General features: G+C 37.7%; 2 protein-coding genes and 1 long non-coding RNA gene across 7 annotated transcripts; 2 read left to right on the top strand and 1 right to left on the bottom strand.

Annotated features, from left to right (window-relative positions):
- The first annotated feature begins 7952 nt into the window (after window positions 1-7952).
- On the top strand, window positions 7953-12050 carry LOC113283755 (potassium transporter 2-like). 5 transcript variants are annotated; one of them, XM_026533111.1, is made up of 8 exons: window positions 7953-7971; window positions 8592-8709; window positions 8807-9041; window positions 9122-9421; window positions 9527-9787; window positions 9877-9929; window positions 10014-10386; window positions 10782-11893. In XM_026533111.1, exons 2-8 carry the CDS (start codon window positions 8671-8673, stop codon window positions 11891-11893), a joined length of 2373 nt encoding a protein of 790 aa, XP_026388896.1. In that variant the 5' UTR covers window positions 7953-7971; window positions 8592-8670. The 5 variants fall into 5 exon arrangements, with proteins under 5 accessions (XP_026388896.1, XP_026388894.1, XP_026388893.1 ...); XM_026533109.1 differs by lacking the exon at window positions 7953-7971 and adding an exon at window positions 7974-8103; XM_026533108.1 differs by lacking the exon at window positions 7953-7971 and adding an exon at window positions 8300-8497.
- On the bottom strand, window positions 11930-14804 carry LOC113283756 (U-box domain-containing protein 16-like). Its single transcript, XM_026533112.1, has one exon. The coding sequence runs from the start codon at window positions 14204-14206 to the stop codon at window positions 12179-12181; it is 2028 nt and encodes a 675-aa protein (XP_026388897.1). The 5' UTR covers window positions 14207-14804; the 3' UTR covers window positions 11930-12178.
- A 3018-nt stretch (window positions 14805-17822) lies between these two features.
- Window positions 17823-19496, top strand: LOC113278205. Its single transcript, XR_003325362.1, has 4 exons — window positions 17823-18026; window positions 18919-18965; window positions 19091-19258; window positions 19379-19496. It is a non-coding gene; the product is annotated as an uncharacterized LOC113278205 (long non-coding RNA).
- The last annotated feature ends 154 nt before the right edge of the window (window positions 19497-19650 follow it).

Below are 19650 nucleotides of genomic sequence, written 5' to 3'. Positions count from 1 at the left end.
AGACATGGAAATTATATTACTTGATTTTATCTATTAAGGTAACGTACATACATACTGGTGTTTTATTTTGTCTTTGATGGAAAGATTAAACTATATTAATCAGAAGATATGGTACAAAAGATTAATAAGCTGGTTTTTACCAAAAATATTGGAAATAAATACTAGATTTTAAAAAACTTTGTTGAATTTGGACCGAAACGTGCTGAAGATATTTTAGACGAGCTTCTTTTACAATGTAGTTCGCCGCAGAGATGTATTTCCTATTTATATACTTTACCTGAGCTTGTAGTAATTTTTCCAGGATTGAGATAGTTTCTTATAAGGTGTTTTCTGCACTCCAAGGAGAGTCTTTGCAGGACTTATTGATCTTCTCCGCCAGAATTTTTCTCTGTAACTATTGAGACACTAAATAATATATTTTCACTTAACCAAGTAGATGTTTTTAGCAGTGCTTTTGATTCTGCATGAAAAGCTGAAGTAGTCCACCCCGTTGCCGCTGAACTGTGCATGAAAGATTCGTTGTCCACTGATTAGAGTAAAAACGCATATCCCATAAATGAATTTTCTTTTTTTAAAGCCACATCGATAAATATTATCCAGTCCGAAATTACGTCCGACCATTTTTCCTTAGGGACATCAATTTTTTGGATCATTGTAGTCTTCTGGATTTTTGCTTGAGAGTTATGAAACAAGAATTTCTTGATTTGATATATAAGGTTATTTGGATCTGGAGAGATTTTTTCAAAAACTACTGAACATCTATGCTTCCAAATAAACCAGGATATGGTTGCGATTTTATCTGTCCATTGCATGAAATTTGGTTCCGTAATCCACTCTTTTATCCAATTTTCTATGGAGTCCAACGAATTCTTGTGTTCACTACTTCAAGAGAAAGATCGAACCAAATAGCTCTTATAAAAGGGCAAAAACTAATTAGATGTTGTTCTTTTTCTTTCTCCCAAGAATTACACATTGGACACTCCTTATTTATTTCTGTATTATGCGCTCCAAGTCTTGAATTAGTCGGGAAGGCTTTTTGGGATGATTTCCAGAAAAATAATTTAATCATCGATATTGCTTGAATCTTCCAAATATTTTTCCAGGGGAAGCAAATAGAGCTACTGTTTTCACTATCCTGATTAATGAGATAGTTATATATTTTTTTTTTCGAGAAGATTCCTGAAGAGTGATGTTTCCATCTCTATCTTGTTTTCTTGTCTTTTTGGAGATATGGCTACAATTTTTTCTTTTATATCTGCATCAAAATAGTTATGCAGTTTATCTTGGTCCCATCTATCTTCGGGAGTTATCAACTCATTTACCCTTTGTGGAGAAAGTTCTTGAATATCGATGGGTTTTTGAATAACATCTGTGTTAGGAACCCATTTATCTTCCCAGATTTTTTTGGATGCTCCATTTTTTACTTGCCAGACAAAATTACCTTTAATGAGGTTTAACCCTTTTTGTATGCTCGTCCAAATACAGGATAACTTAGAATACCTAGAAAATTCAAGAGGATGAGAGTTTGGGAAATATTTAGCTTTGAGAAGTTGAACCCAAAGTTTGTCTTAATCTGTAATAAGTCCGCTAGCTAGTTTAGTGGGAAGAGCAATATTAAATTGATTGGGTTTTTGATTCCCGTCCTCCTTGGGAAGTAGGCCTGTAAATACTAACTCAAGTCCTTAAATATCCTCCTCTTTTCTTGGGCTTATCTTTATTCAGCCTTGCAGAGTAGCGTAATAATTTTGTAGCAGAGGTTCGAAATTTTCTTTCCTATTTTTATCAAAGAAAAGAGGAGTTCCCAGATATCTATCATTTTTTGTCATTAGGGGAACTTTTAGGATTCTTGCAATGATTTTCCAATGTTTCGGATGTATTCTAGGGATAAATTAAATACCCGATTTTTGAAGATTGACCATTTGACATGTAGTCTCGCCAAATCTAGATAGGATGTGCAGAAGGTTTTTTGCTTCTCGTAAATCAAATTTTGTGAATAAGAAGCAGTCATCTGCAAAGAAAAGGTGGGATATGTTCGGAAATTTTCTTTCCAGATACTGCTTTTTTCGAGTCTAGAAAAAATCTCCATGCAGATTAGGAACAAATATGGAGAAAGCGGGTCACCCTTTCTCATGCCTCTCGAAGTGGAGAATTTCGGGAACGGGAAACCATTTAGAAAGATGGATAACGAAGTGGTTGATATGCATTGCATTATAAGATTTACCCAAGAATCCCAAAAACCTAACGATAATAGAGCAGATTTAATGAAGTTCCACTCCACTCTGTCAAAAGCTTTTGAAAGATCTAATTTCGCAGCAAAATATCCTTTTCTGGCTTTTGAGTTATTTATCTACCCGGAAGAGGGATGATTGGTTGGGAGATATTATCTTGTTTAAAATTTGCTTTGGCCGATTTGCTAGTATCTTGGATATGATTTTGTAGATATTATTACTTAAACTGATGGGTCTAAAGTCTGGTGGAGTTTGAGGGGTGGTAATTTTTGGGATAAGATTAATGAAAGAATGGTTTAATACCGAATTTAGGATTCTCGATTTGAAGAAATCTTGAACTGTATAAATTATATCTGGGCCCAATATATCTCAGTTAGCTTTAAAGAAGCCTGCTGAAAACCATCAGGACCTGGCGCTCCCCACTGGTTCATATTAGGAACTGTATTCCAAATCTATTCCAAAACTATTCTTTTGTAGGAATAATGGTTAGGGAGGAGTTTTCATCCTCGGAGATGCAAGGTTCAATAATATTTGATAATTCTTCCAAAAAATGGTTGTTCTGTGATGTGCCTATCTTAGTAAAATGGTTAACTAGAAGAGTATTTATTTGATCTTTGTCTTAAATCCATAGACCCGGTGGTTCTCTAAGAGAGTTTATGGCATTTATTTTTTTCCTTTTAGAAGCTGAAGAGTGGATGTATTCTTTGTTTTGGTCATATTCCTTGAAAAATTTATCCCTTGAAATTTAATGATAATAGTCATTTTTTATTGGGTTATTTTGTTTTTGGTACTCAAGTTTTGACCAACTTTGCTGTTTGGTCTAACATTTGTCCAGCTTGGAGTTTGGTACTTGGAAATGACGTTGACCCGCGTGGACTTGGTTTGACTTTGAAGTCTGTTTAGTATTTTTTTTTCAATTTTAAAAATATGTAATTACTTAACGCCGTTAACTTCGACGTTAGACACGTGTCTGCATATAGATAACGTACCAGAATGTCGACATCCAACGGTCGGATTTTTTGGGTTTTCAAAATTTGACCGTTGAACTATATGGCCGACCTGGTCTCTATAAAAGCTAAATTCAAACACTTTCTCATCTTCTTATTCAACAACAACCTTCACCTGCCAAATTTTCACAAAGAAGAAGACACAATGGAGTGTTCAAGCTCATCATCAACTATCAAGTGCCATCTATGTATTTCGGCTGGTCATGTTAGCAGAGATTGTCCCTGGGAAGGCACAAAATGCAGTCTAACAAACTGCAAAGGCTACCTGTTTCTTAGAAAAGCTGTAAAAGGAGAAGAAGGTTTCCAACCTTATGTGAAGTGCAACTACTGTGGAGTTTTCATATGGTTAGATGCTTATGTATCTTCACATAAAGGTATTCCACCTCCTATTCCACCCCCTCTGAATGATGAAGACAAATGGTTGAAAGACAAACAGTTCTACTGCTACTCATGTGGGGATGCTGATCACATGGCTTATAACTGTAAAATCAACCTCTTATCATGCACAGATCCATGCTGTGATGGTAAGATGAAGCTGCTCACATCTAGAAAACCAGAATCTATTGGCAACAGATACTATTTATGTCAACAATGTAAGAAGGTTCAGTTTCTCTAAAACAGTAAGCTGTAAGGGTTTCCTAGTTGTAATGAATGAGGAGATATATTAACCTAGTAAGATGTATGCACCAAGTAAGATGTTCTAAGTACTAATCTATTTATTTCTAGTTTGTTGTTCCTGCGTAATTTTCTCCTGAGCAACTATTGAACAATCCATATACAGAAAATATATAAAGAAGAAATCTAAGATAACATATGGTAGACAAACTAGTTTATAAAGATAATAATAACTTGTTCGTAGATGGTTCAAAAAGATGAAAACGAAGTCTTAAAACTAGTTTATAAATCAACTACTTAAGTTGTTCAAACAGGTTGAAATGTAAACAAAGCAGTTGTAGCTGACCAAAAAAGATGAAGTTAAGTGATTGGTGATCATTCTTCAGTAAGATCAATTGTAATTCCATGAAGGGACTTACCTATAGCCCTTTGAATCCTTTTTCTTCTCCTTGGTGGTGAAGGCAACACATGCTCCATCTCTGGCTCAGGCAACACATGCTCCATCTCTGGCTCAGACAACACATGCTCCATCTCTGGCTCAGGCAACACATGCTCCATCTCTGGCTCAGACAACACATGCTCCATCTCTGGCTCAGGAAACACATTCTCCATCTCTGGCTCAGACAACACATGCTCCATCTCTGTCTCAGGGTCCATCTCTGGCTCAGACAACATAGGGGTGAGTCTTTCCCTCTTGTTTGGTACACTACCACCTCTTGTTCTAACACCACCACCCCTGGTTCTAACACAACCTCTAGTTGCACCACCACCACTATGCTGTCCTGCCATAAAACCACCAAAATAATCAGCAACTACATCTTGTTATTGTTCTGCAGCTACATCTTGTTCTTGTTCTGCAGCTACATATTGTTCTTGTACAGCAGCAGCTGCAAAAGCCTAAAGACAAAAATTTTGTAGTTAGTACCTGTCTCCAAATGCATGAAATACAACAGTATTTCTTCTATGTCTATTTTAGCAAGCAAATACAATACAAAAATAGTAGAGAAATCACCTCATCCCTAGTAGGATTTCTTCTATATCTTGGAACTTCATTTACCCCCCCTGTTAAAATCCCATAACCAACTATCTCACCTCTTCTTATGTGGACCGTTGGATGTCGACATTCTGGTACGTTATCTATATGCAGACACGTGTCTAACGTCGAAGTTAACGACGTTAAGTAATTACATATTTTTAAAATTGAAAAAAAAAAAATACTAAACAGACTTCAAAGTCAAACCGAGTCCACGCGGGTCAACGTCATTTCCAAGTACCAAACAGCAAAGTTGGTCAAAACTTGAGTACCAAAAACAAAATAAGCCTTTTTTATTTTGTACCATTTACCTAATTGATGTGTGTCGTGAATGCAACCAAATTAAACCACTTATTCCCACACAATTAACTGATAATATAATGGAAGCAAGGATCGTTCCCACGACGAAAATCAGGGAGTTTAGTTGTCAAAAAGGTCACAAGTTGGGGATTTTGTTTTAGATTGTAAACAAAGTAAATAAAACAATTAAAATTGAGTTTCAAGCAACAGGGAGAAAGATGATCGAAGAATCCGTTTTTGTTACTAAAAATAAAACAATTTAAAATGGCTTCAATCCACAATTGAAAATACTCAAACTATTCAAGTAAACAACAAGTCGGTAATATTAAAATACCGATGCCTAAATTCTCATGATATTTAATACATTTCTTTTAACCATCTAGTGTCTCTGCATCAATGTGGTCATTTCCAGATTTCGGTCTGTTTCAGTCGGTCGAGAGAGACTGGGATAACTTTATCTCGGAGAGATTCATGGTGAAATCTTAGAGTAACTTCCGAAATTTCATTTTCGGAATTTATACCTATAGCATGTATGTCAAATATTTGTCATACACTGCACCTGTACTGCACCTGTTAAGTTGTATATAAATATAATGAAATATAAGATTTTTTTATCTTTAAAAAAGAAACAACTCTTCGTTTAAAATAGTTGAAAACCCAAAGTCCATACAAATTTCAAACTGGAAACACAAGAGAAAATGAACTTCAACCGACATTTCCATCTAATTCCGGTCTCGACAAAATCGAACATTTTGCTACTTTATTGCCGAAACTGGAATTTGCGGTGAGATCTTGGCCATCTCAGGCATGATTGGCTACATTACTCAACATCCTCTATAGGAAAAGAGGAAAAAAAAAGACGACCACAGCAGTCCTATAAGAAGTAATATTGTATTGCACATAAACAGATCAACCGAAGCATGAAAAACATTTTATTTCAAATTTTTACTCGAATACACTTCCAATTTAAGTAATTATTTTGTTAGGTGTATTACTACCACCGTAACCGAGCCTTTCAATTTAGAGTTTTTTTTCTGATTTCTTTGTCGATCTCAAACTTTCCAAACAATACTTCAAACTTTTAAACTTATTTCACTACTTCCTACCACGACACATACTATTTGAATAGAAATGGCCCTAAACTCGGCAAATTCAACAACTTCCATGGACTGCAACCGATGTCCTTATTAACCTTTGATATCGGATAACTTTTTAATTGTTGGAACTAAGATTTCTCATGTCGTACTTACACCACGAAAGTCCATTGGATTGGCCAAAACACATGTTGCGACAAGTTCGACTTTTGATTCTATTTGGAATAAAGTAGTTTAATCATCTTGAGTGAACTGCATACTAACTTTTCTCGAGTTATTCATTCACTATTGGAAAATAAACTTCTACATACAGACTCATTGTCCATAGACTCCACACTATACTTCCCTGCAGCTGGTATGGTTTTTGTTCACCAAAGCTGAATTTTTCCTTAAAGTTCCATATCGTAACATCAGGGTCGTCTTAGGGGCTAGGCGAGGGCCCCAAATTGTTGGTGGCCCAAAAAAAAAAGTTGTTTGCAAGTCATTATTACGTGTTACTAAATGATTTTCTCACATTTATTCATATAACAAATACTTTTACAATCATAATTGTAATAAACCTTTTTCTAACAGCTATAAATGTCACTAACTATCCATCGATTTTGGAATATTATACGGCAAATTGAAAGTATACAACCCAAAATCTAACTTATAAAACTGGAAAATAAAATCGTTTTGAACCCTGGAGGGTCAAATTGGGTACTTCGATCCGGTACTGAGTTAACCCTCAAACTGAAGGAGTGGTAGCCTGGTAGGTCTTATAAAGCTCTAAATGCGGCCGTTCTCTCTTCATGTACTGTTGAAGTAGGAGTGAAAAACCACAAGTCACCGGATTGGGGATCAAAGTAGAAAAATCCTAGATTTATTTCTTTCTTGTATTATGTTCTCATCCATCAAAATCACATCATGGAAGATGGATTCTACACCTTCAAAACCAACAAGTATAATGATTTCTCCTCTCAAAAGTTTGATGTTATATCCTTTTTTTTGAGCCTTTGTCATTGTGAATCGATCGGATCCCGTTTGGAGCAGATCTGTACAAGCTAACTGCAGCCAAAAACAGGTATGGTATCAAATTGATGAAATTCATAATTTATCTCTTTGAAGGTGTCCAAGTTCATCTCTATGGAAGTTTATCGGATTCTGGATCAAACGAGAACTAGAGGGGGACATGAAGTTGGGATTTGATGTAATTGGAAATGGGGCAGCAGCAATTGTAATTGTTGAAGCAGATAGATAGATGAATTTTATTCTAAAATTCATGATTTGTTGTTTTGTTATTGTTTGTAACAATGCAAATCTCTAATTTTACATTGTGATTTATGTAAAGAAGTATTTTGATTTGCTTAAACAAAATGAATTGAAATAAAGTTGGTAGTTTTCTGTTATATTGAACTAGTTTGCTCTTCCAATTAAGCTGCAATCTGCAATTTCCTTCCCTTTTGTCATTCATTTGTGTCCGTAATTTCTATGTTCCTTTTAATAGGCTTGGATTCTCTGCAAATTAATTTATTCAGATGCACTAAGTGCGGTAGGTATTGGAAAAAGTGTTGATGAGCAGGTCACTCCTTTATTGTATTCATGAGCTCACTCTCCACAATACTTTCCTGCAGCTGCTATACCCCATGATTTGATTAATTCCCAAGTGCAGCACCTTTGAAGGAAATGACAGGTTCAATTTTGTACTTGACAAGGTAAAATTCTTTTTTGTGCCCCACTCACACTCAACTCCAGTTCATCTTTTTGATATCTTGATATGAAATGTGAGATGAACTCTAGATAAGTACAACATCTCTTCAAAACTTTTGTGAACATCTTCTGATCAGGTATTTTCCCAACTTTAAACATATATTCTGATAAGGATATGTAGAATCAAATCGCCATAATTGTTATCGAATCGTATTATTCTTGTTTTGACGTTTGTGCTTGTCGTGATCAGGGACCATTCAGGTACCTGATCGTTATGTCTAATCATATATGGACGTAACTGATTGTCCTGATTTTGTTTTATTTTTAATCTAGACGGCTCTTTTTCTTTTAAGCTCACTCTGCAACAAAAACTAGTTGTTATGCTGAAAAAGACTACTCATTTTTCAACTTTTAACTTGTAATTTGGTAAAGTCCATTCTTTGCTTCAATAATTTAGCCGGTTTTGTATGTATTGTTTATGACATATGTTGTCAATGAATTCTGCGTCGAATTCGATATTGTTGTGCTCAGGTAGGATATTCCCTGAGTTGTATTAAACTGAATTAGTAACTGGTACCTGTGGTCGGGAAATGAGTTGTATAAGGATTTGATCATGTCACTGCAGATCTGAAGATAGCCAAGCGTCCGTGTTAAGAACCAAGTATCCTTCATTTGATGTTGATGACCTGAGTTTTTACTGAATTATGGACCAGAATTTTAGAAGGCATGGGATTTCTGCCAAGGTAAGTTCAATTTTGCACTTTCTTTTCTAGTGGTAGATATATGAGATTTTCTGGCTTCATCTAACTTGGTTCGGTATGCGAATTTGTGATTTTTCAGAAGGATTCATGGAAGACAATTTTGCTGTTATCATACCAAAGTCTTGGAGTGATGTATGGTGACTTGAGCATTTCTCCACTGTATGTTTTTAGGAGCACGTTCGCTGATGACATCGAACATTCTGAGACAAACGAAGAGATTTACGGTGTTCTTTGTTTTGTCTTCTGGACTTTAACTCTAGTCCCTCTATTCAAGTATGTCTTTGTAGTTCTTCGAGCGGATGACAATGGAGAGGGTAGGCGCTGAGTTTACCTCAACACGTCTCTTTTAGGTTCGCGCCTTACAAAATTTCGATATAATTTGATAATTTTGCAGGTGGAACTTTTGCTTTGTATTCCTTGATATGTCGGCACGCAAAAGTAAGCCTACTTCCCAACAGGCAAATTGCAGATGAAGCGCTCTCTACGTATAAACTAGATTGTCCCTCGGAGTCCGAAAACGTCTCCAAGGTGAAAGGTTTGCTGGAGAAGCACAAGAGTTTGCATACTGCTTTGCTGGTCCTGGTCCTGCTTGGTACCTGTATGGTAATTGGAGATGGGGTGCTCACGCCTGCAATTTCAGTTTTCTCAGCAGTTTCAGGACTTGGGTTTTCCATGTCAAAGGAGCATCATTTATGTAAGTCACTTGGCGTATGAATGTGATGATATCCATATATTGATATTAAAGTGCAGTAATGTAATGTAATATTGCAATTGCTTGTGGCTATATCCCGAAATGCAGATGCTGTGGTTCCCATCACTTGCTTCGTATTAGTATGTCTATTCGCATTGCAACACTATGGCACACATCGGGTTGGCTTCCTATTTGCGCCAATTGTGTTAACTTGGTTACTCTGTATCACTACCCTTGGCGTGTACAACATTTTCCGATGGAACCCACAAATTTATAAAGCTTTATCCCCATATTACATGTACAGCTTCCTGAAGAAAACAAAGAAAAGAGGATGGATGTCTCTTGGTGGAATTTTACTGTGCATTACAGGTAATTTCAGAAATTTCAAACATAGGTAACATGGTAAAACTCGTTTGAGACAGTGATGCACAATATTTACCTTTTCTCCATGGTTGCAGGCTCGGAGGCAATGTTTGCTGATCTTGGCCATTTCCCGTATACCGCAGTCCAGGTACGTTGTCTTTGCAGGATGCTTTCTTCTATCAATATCTATAACTTTGTCTGACAGAAGTATGCAACTCTTTCCAACCTGTAGATTGCCTTCACATTTATGGTTTATCCGGCACTGATTTTGGAATACATGGGTCAAGCTGCTTATTTATCAAAGCATCACCAGTTAAACGATCATCTCGGATTCTTCATAACTGTTCCAGAAAATGTGCGGTTACCTGTGGTTATAGTAGGCATTTTTGCTGCAGTCGTGGGAAGTCAGGCAATTATCAGCGGGACATTCTCTATTATTAACCAGAGCCAGTCTCTTGGTTGCTTTCCAAGGGTCAAAGTTGTTCACACATCTGAAAAGATTCATGGCCAGATTTACATCCCCGAGATCAACTGGATGCTAATGATTCTCTGCATCGCGGTAGCTGTTGGTTTCAGGGACACAAAACACATGGGAAATGCATCAGGTATGACCAATTTATGGTTTCTCTATTACAACTGCTTCTCTCAACTGTTAAATGAGAATTTCCTGAAATTTTTCACTTCATTAGATTAAATATTTTCTCCGTCGCAAGTTGGCAGGGAACGTAATCTTGATGTCATTGGGCATAGAAGCAAAGTCCTCTTAACTGAGGCTTCTGACTTCATGCCCAGTCCTCTTCTAACAAGCAAACAACTTGTCATCTATTGAGCTTAGTCTTTGCAACAAATTGACTGTCTCTCAATTATGCAAATACCGTTCTAAGTCTAACATTAGAAACAGTCAAGAATCCTGAGAGATCTCAATTTCATTCTTGCGTTCGTCACCAAATCTTAGCAGCAAGTAGTTAGTAGTGAAATGTATTTTTGTATTAAATTGCAGGGCTGGCAGTAATGACAGTGATGCTGGTAACGACGTGTCTTACATCCTTGGTCATCGTCTTGTGTTGGCGCAAACCTCCTATAATTGCTCTTGCCTTTCTTATCTTCTTTGGCTCCATTGAAATTCTTTATTTCTCAGCTTCACTTATCAAGTTCCTGGAAGGTGCTTGGGTCCCTATTATCTTAGCCTTCATACTGATGACAGTCATGTTTGTTTGGCATTATGCAACCATTAAGAAGTATGAGTTTGACCTTCAGAACAAAGTATCCTTGGAGTGGCTCTTGGCCTTGGAACCGAGTTTGGGCATAGCTCGCGTCCCTGGCATTGGCCTTGTATACAGCGACCTCGTGTCTGGAATCCCAGCAAATTTCTCCCGCTTCATCACTAACCTCCCAGCTTTCCACCGGGTGCTAGTCTTTGTGTGTGTCAAAGCTGTACCTGTTCCTTATGTGCCCAATGCAGAAAGGTACCTTGTAGGACGGGTTGGTCCCCAAGCTCATCGATCCTACAGGTGCATCGTCCGTCTTGGATATCGAGATGTTCACCAGGATGTGGACTCATTTGAATCCGAGCTGGTGAAAAATCTGGCTGCATTCATTCGGTTTGATGCATCTGATAACCGTGGACCTGATTCGTTCACCAGTGAGATGTCAGGATCTGGTGAGTGTAGACTGACTGTAATTGGGACAGCGGGTTTTTCGGGTCCGCCTGCATACGAGGTTGATGGCAGTGTTGAGCTGGGGAGTGTATCAGCCGGATTCGAAACCATTGAGAGTCTGACTGAAATGACAGGATTGGAAACTATTGTTGCTATTGACAGAAGTGAGAGGAGGGTGAGGTTTGCAGTTGATGATGAATCTGACAGACGGCTTGATGATACAAATGACAGCATACTGGCTGAGCTGGAAGAGTTGCGGGCAGCGCAAGAGGCTGGCACTGCTTTCATTTTAGGGAAGTCGCATGTAAAAGCAAGACAAGGATCATCTTTCCTGAAGAGATTTGCAATCAATGTTGGATACAATTTCCTAAGGCAAAACTGCAGAGGACCGGACGTGGCACTCCGGGTTCCGACTGCATCCCTTCTGGAGGTCGGCATGGTGTATGTTCTCTAGATAAAAGTACATGCTAATTCAATTATGATGCAAATGTAACTAATTTGGTTTGATATATAAATATGTGTATACAACACTGAAATGCGAAACAAAACGTTTTGCAGGTTTTTCTTCTTCTTTGTAGTATATCATAACTGCTTCCTATTTACATTTTGAAGGAAAAGAATAGGGAAGCAGTTCACAACAAATCAAAGCAGAAGAACAAAAAAAAAGAAAAACAAAAGTTCGAGTTTCGGTTTGTAACAGTTATTTACAGATAAAAATTCACCCACGATGCAACAAATTCTAAGTTTGGACAATGCTTAATGTGCTTACATGGTTGGTCGAGTATGCAACCGCAGTTTGATCTTCAACCGCGACAGACCACCGTCGAAGAATCCTCAGCAATGAAGCTCCCTTCCTTCTTGCTCTCATTGTTCCCATTCCCATCACTTCCCAAATTGTTCTTTCAATTCCAGGCGTTGCAACCAATTGCGCCAACACCTCCGTACCTCCTCTCCTGCAAACTGATACAAGCCCTGCAGCTGCACTTTCCTTGGCAGTCTCTGGTCCGTCTCTTAAAACTTCTGCTAATTTTCGCACCGCGCCTTTAGCTCCTGCAACTGCCAAAGCTCCACCTCTTTTAGCAACAGTTGCTAATATCGCAACCGCTTCTTCAGGTACAGCCTCCGCGACTTCCACAGCCATTTCCACCACACCTCCTTCAATCAACCTGCCAACTGCATCCCTATCTCCTGCTAAATTCAATATTGCAACCAATGCATCCTTTTTCGCGCTAACCGGACCCGATTTCGCGAGTTCAACCAGTCCCTTTACAACTCGCGACTTCCTCCATAGCTTCTTCCTGTACTCATGCAACGCTGACAAGCTGAATATCGTTGCGGCTGCGTTCTCCTTGGCTTCCCACGTCTTGCCTGATCTTAACACTTCGATTACCCCCTCCAACGTCTCGGCAGATTCCATTATCTTGCGTTTATTGCCTTCGAAAATCGAAAGATTAAGAATCGTTGTAACAGCATTCACTTGCAATTGCGCATTCTCCGAAGCCAAGTACTGTACTAGTTTCGGGATAGCTCCGGCTTCAGCGATACATGCCCGGTTATCCGAACTAGTCTTCGAAAGAACACGCAGCTCGAAAATGATACGATTCGCCGTCTCCGGCAACTGAGATGCCGCAAGCTTATCAACCAGAAACACCGCCGTCATCCGCGTCGCTTCCATCGCCGCTTTGTTAATCGTAGTCATGTTAATTTTATCGTTCGGCTCCGTCGACTCGAACGGAATTTTATTCTCACGGCACCACAAAGCAATCAAATTCTTCATCGCTTTATTGGGTATCAAATTCATATGAACCAAATTCTGACCAGTTTTCGGGCACGTCTCGTGCCCGGAATCAATCCAATGACTAATCGAATTCCGATCATACGTCTGCCCCGTCGCCACCACCACCGGATCTTTCATCAAATCAAGCGAAATCGGACACTTGAAATCCTCCGGAAACACAACCTCTGAAAAACTCGACGACGACGCCAATTCATACCTCGGCGTCGACGCCCCAAACAGCACACACTTGCCGTACCGGACTAAACCGATTAACGCGATAATCTCCACCGTCGATTTCTCGCAAACTTGATTATGATTACTCACTTCATCTTCCAAGCTCTCGATTTCTTCTTTGCAAGAACCAGAACCAATCAATCCCAATCTCCCGAAAACCCGAAGAAGCTCTGAATAATCAGGGATTATCTCCTTCTTAATCTGATCAAGAAGCTTAATCACATCATACCGGAGATTCTTATCAGTTGGATCAACAAAACATTTTTTCTCCCAACACTGTTTTCTGATCAAAATCACTAATTCTTTCACATCTTCGCTCAAATTCGGAAACTCCGTTACCGGAAATATATCCAGCAGCGTTGACAATTCCACCGTCAATTCATGAAACGAATTCGAAACCGATTCGTTCTGAATCAATAACCACATCTTGCTCCCATTACTACAATCCTCTAACAAGCTTTTAATCCTCTGTAGAACTATATAAATTTCTTCGAAACAGAGGATTGCTGAACGAGGTAAGAATTTTTTCTCGTTTCTCAGAATTTCCTCGAATAAGATTACCAGAAGCTTTGATTTACGTATTATCGATGTTGACGAACGTTTCTGAAGATAATTTAAGGGTTTTATGATTGAAATTTCTTGTGAGAGTAGTAATAAAGAACGGACTAGTTTTAAATCTGACAAGTTTGGAGAAATGAATGAACCTGGTGATGGTCTCCGCTTCCTTGGCGGGAAAAAACTCGGTGATACCGCCATTAATACGAAGAGAAAAACACTAAAATGAAGCAATAAAATCAATCACAAACAGAGAAGATAATAAGTAATCGAGAAGAAAAGCAGAGAAAAGTTCTTTTTTTTCTATTTCGAAGAAGAATGTGATTCTTGAAGAATAAGTGATAAATTGGTTAAAGAATAAGTTTTGCTTTAGGGAAAGAAGAAATTGAAAGGTTGGAATATTGGATTTAAATTTGGTTTTCTGAAAGTGGATTTATTCATAAAGATGGAGGTGGAGTGTGAAGGGAGTTTGTTAGAAGAAGAAGAAGAAGAAGAAGTAGAAGTCTGCTCTGCTGCTGATGATGAGGATCGAGTCAATTCAGAAGAAGAAGTCAATGTTTAAAAGAGGTAAAAAAATAATGTAAATTACGTGTGGGAATCACTGTAGAGACGGTGGCGGAGGAGGAGGTGCAGAGGATTGAATAAGTCTGAATTGACTGACTCCAGCACGATGAAATTATGGGCTGCTTGCTGCTGAGATCTGAACAGAATATATGGGTGATGATGGTTGCTTGGAAGTTACCAACAATATATGGCACACAGGCTGGAAAGGAAAAGTGATAATTGAAGGATCCACTGCCGCCGACTGTTGTTTTAAGAATGGTACACAGACAGATTCGACTTTATCTTCAATTCATTATTTTATTTACTTGTTATTTAATTGAAAAATATCGAAATAAAGTTGGAATTTGAAACAGTGGAGTTGGTGAGGATCTGTATCATGATGATGATGATGGAGTAAGTATGGGACCATGGGATGTGGATTACTGAGAGCCGTGGGATGGTCATCATGTAAGTTAAGGGGGGCAGTGGTTCTAGAAAACAACATCATTGACCTTTTGGATGTATGTATTAAACAAATAATAATAATGATGGGATTGGGATTGGGATTGGATGATCATAATCAAACTTTTACTTAAACAATGACTAGTTCTTAATGTAACTGCTCTTGTAAGCTTGTTTACAGGTTAGATATTTTTTGATGGAATATTGTTTGTTTATAGAACTAAATTAATAAAGGGTTAGTTGAAGAATATCATAGGTAGATGAAAATATCTACTTCCAGTTTTGCTAAAAAATAATTTTGGTGAAGTTTAATTTGGTGTGAACTTCATGAGTCTTGTTAGGATATAGGTTCGGTCACGTCCCTGCGTAGATACTTTATGTGAAAAATGGATTTATCAAGCCTGAATACACTATTTGAATGGGAAATTTATCTAGCTGAATTCTGGCTATATTTAAAGATACAATCGATAAAAAAAATCTTGTTTTTTCACCAGACGTTCTCCCAATCATTTTTAAGTATAAAAGACTAAAGAGACACCTTGCTGCATCATAGCTTTTGTCTACACGGGCATTTTCACTGTTGAAGCAAGGCATTCATCCCAGTCCCCCTGATAGACGTATTTATGTGTCTAATTTGTCCCAATTGTTTATATTGTCAGTGCTCGATTTTGTACTTATTTGGTTGTTTTATCTCTTTGTAGGTGTTTTTGGAGAAATAAGCTTTTGCGGCGAAATTGGCTAAAAAGTGGTTTTTGCGCTCGTGGGAGAAAATTACTATACGGACTCTCACTTTGGATAAGGGGTAACCTAATTACTAAGGGGCATCCCATTTCAGGGCATGTACTAAAGGGACACCGGAACTGGATAGGGGGAGGTCATCTTCAAAGTTTCAAAACTGTATTTTGGCGGAAAAAAAGGCAGCAGCGTCAACAGTTTTGGATCAAGGATTTGAGCGACCTAGGAGGCGATTCAATGGGCAAATTTGGTACCCACGGACTCTACAAGACATAAGGGACCTGTTAGAAGCGATTAGACCCATCTAATTGGGCTGGATAAGTCAGAAAATCCACACAAAGTCAAGACAGTGCACACGGTTTCTGTTTAGGGTTTGAGATTAGTTTGAGAGATTTATGGGATATCTTGCGTGGGATATACATCAAAACAGTTGGGTAAAAGTCCTAGAAGATATTTGAGACGAGAGAATAGCTAGAAACAGCCTGTAACGCAACAAGAAGAAGATTATTCTTCAAACAACCCGTAAAGAATAATGGAGATTTCCAAGGGGTTTGATCGAGTTTCAAGGGGATTTAAAGCCTATAAATAGTTGGTTTTATGTCAGAGAAGGGGGATGAAGATTTAGGGGTCGATTGGGAGGCCAGCAGAGAGGCGCAGGAGGAGTTGCAGGAATTGTACCTGCTGCTGCTGCTGCCATTAACAAAGCTCGAAGAACACGAAGAACAGACTCTTCAGGGCAGACTTATTTTCAGCAGCATCAACAGCAGCATCGGAGTGTCGTTCTCTTACTGCAGTTCTCTGGTATCATTCTTCTCTGGACGCTTATAGAGGGTCGTAGTTTCACTGTTTTATATTTTTCACTCTTTTAATCATATTTTGAGCATCAAGTATGTATTTTGAGAACATGATTATTATGAGTAGCTAAACCCCAATACCGGGATGATGGAGGAAGCTGTTTTTCAGCCATGTGGTTATTTAAATAATTCTTAATTCACTTTTTGCACCGATTTTAATTGATTTATGATTTCAATTAATTACTTGTGATTTTGTTTGATGGAACATGCTTAGTCCTAGGGATTCTTGATGTGCCATGCTTATAATATACAAGTAATATTTTATGGAATCTAATTTGGCAAAGATAGAGTTAATACTTGTTTTATTTTGAGCTATAATCGCCTAGGATTATTTTCTGAGCCACTTGAATATGAAACACATTGGAATCCTGAGTCCTGGTTCCTCTTGATCTTGTGACATATATTCTGTATATATCTTAATTTTTAAATCTTTACAAGTCCGAGCAACGAATCCTTATTTACCGCAATCGAATTACTACAATACCCCCGTCGGAGAAATTATTGACACGGCATAAAATTTACGGAAAATGGGACATTTATCCAAATATTTTTAAATCACGGTTCAAATGGACGAGTAAAAAATAGTTTGGGTGAAATGGCCAAAAAAAAAATTAGCAAGGATGAAACTGGATCCATCTTAGCTTAAATTTAAAAAATAGCAAGGATTAAACTAAATACATCCTGTGTAAATTAAAAATAAGAAAAAATATTTGAAAATGGGCATGATGAAACTGGTTACATCCTGCTTATTTTTACATTTTTGTCCATTTAAACAGTATCAAAATCTAACTGTCCATTTCACCCAAGAATTGTTGATTTTGGTCTTTTTGACCAATTTTGTGTAAAATTTATAGTACATAATTACAAACAGTGAAATTTGTTGATTATTTCTTATTAGTCACAAGAAATTTCCAAAATAGTTTTTGCTGGATAAAAGATTATGACAATGTCAAACACGTTTGATTTGGTCGTTGACTTTATGATCAAACCAGCAATTGTAAGTGAAAATTGGTCAAAAAGACTGAAAGTAACAATTTCTGGGTAAAATAGATTTCTAGGTTTAGATACTGTTTATATGGACAGTGATACAAAAAATACTGTTTAAATAGTCAATTTGGATATTTCACCCAGGAAAAATAAATAAATAAAATAGGTTCTACCTAAAATAACCCCCATCCTTTTAAACAACCCTTTTTAAACTTAACCAAAAACAACTTCTCCTCTTTTTTTTTTCTCCGGTCACTTTCTTCTTTTTCAGAGAACGAATTTGATTTTGGGTTTTCAGATCTGGCAGTGATTTTCAGAGCGCAATCATCAATCATGGTGGTTATCGTTTGTTGAATTATAACATCATCAAAAACCAGATCTCGTCTTCTCGTCGATCGCGCTTTGTAATAGGCTATCTCCGTTAACAGCATCAACGCCAGGTTCTCACTGAATTCTCTTCTCCTGTCTTTACTTTGTTTTTGATTTTGAATTTCACTAATTTAAGCTAATGCTAGGTTTTGAAAATTCTAAATTCTATTATTTTGAAATTTTACTGACAAAATGAGAAGATTTGTAGATTTGGATTCGATAATTGTTAATAGGATTCAAAAATGTTTGACTAGATTTGATTAATTAGTACGATTTGGTTTCTTGAGCTGTTTGAGCTAAATGGAAATCAATTACGATTTGAGTAGATTAGTGTTAAGGATCTGGTTAATTGTTATGTTTTGGTTGTGCTAGTGGAGGAGTTGGTTGTGGTTCAGGAGGTGGTGGTGTTGGTGGAGGACTTGGTCATGGTTCAGTAGGTGTTGTTGGTGGAGGAGTTTGTCAATTCAGGAGGTATTGTTGCTCACTGTTTAGGACTTGGCTATGTCCAGGAGGTGTTGTTGATGGAGGAGTTGGTAAAGGCATTGGTTTCGACGGTAGTTCTGGTCGTGGTGGAGTTTTTGGTGGGTGGTATGGAAAGGGTGGTGGAGTAGGCATTGGACCTGAAGAAGGTGCTACTGGAGGTGAGGTTTTGGTTCACTAGGTGGTGGCGGTGAAGGGTATCGACAGGGTGGTGGAGTAGGTATTGGATGTGATAAACGGTGCTTGTGGAGGTGGAGGTATTGGTGCAGGTTTCGGAGGTGTTGTTGTTGAGTGAGTCATGAGTGTGACCTAAGGTTTTGACTGATAGTTTTGGGGGATGAAAAATGAAGTATGTAGTGAGCTAATGCACGACTGTGGCCACATACACACCGCACACTATTTATGGCTTTAATAAATCACCTAGTGTATTCCTTCACCATCACTGAATCTTCAAGTCTGATTTGTTGTTAATTTCTTTTGCAGGTTGCTTTAGTAAAAGGTGCTCTAAATAAACTAGGAATCCGTGTTTGGTATGGTGCAAACAGGCTAACCATTGGCTATGGAAAAATTTGCTAGGCCAGAATAACTATACTGTTTTTTCTGTTACAACCTCAATATTTCTCTATGTTGACCATCTATTATCTTGCTTATGCAGTAGAAGGAAGTTGAGTACAGTGTATGAGAACCATCCAAAGTTCAACTTGTCACAACACGCTAGTGCTCTTGATGGATTCTCATGTCAAGATAGGTTTTTAAGCTCAAGTTTCCTTTACTCATTGCTCACACAGAAACCTAGTTATGAAGGAGCACCAGGTGCTGCAAGGTATGCATTGAAACTTTAATGGTATATATTTATCTTCATGCAGCTGAGATTTTTATGATTTGACCCCCAGTTATTTTCATGACACATTCTTTGAAGATCTATAATTACCAATATGAACAGTTGCAGCTTCTCGATGCACTTCAAAACAACATGAACAGTTGCAGCTTCTCGACTACACCATAACTATGGTTCGATGGTTGTGTATGAAGTGCATTTAGAAATCGCGAGAGAATTTTTTTTGAAGTTTATGAGTACATTAATTTGTATGTCAGTATTGCAACTTTTGTTTATTTTGACACATTCAAAAAAGTGTATCTTAATGACTTTTGTTAGTTTCTTAAATATAGATATCTTTCAATTTTCTGGTAAAAGCTTGAATTAATTCATGGTAT

The sequence above is a fragment of the Papaver somniferum genome, chromosome 5, assembly GCF_003573695.1.
Source record: "Papaver somniferum cultivar HN1 chromosome 5, ASM357369v1, whole genome shotgun sequence".
In the NCBI taxonomy this organism is placed as follows: domain Eukaryota; kingdom Viridiplantae; phylum Streptophyta; class Magnoliopsida; order Ranunculales; family Papaveraceae; genus Papaver; species Papaver somniferum.
This window is presented reverse-complemented; position numbering and strand designations above follow the sequence as displayed.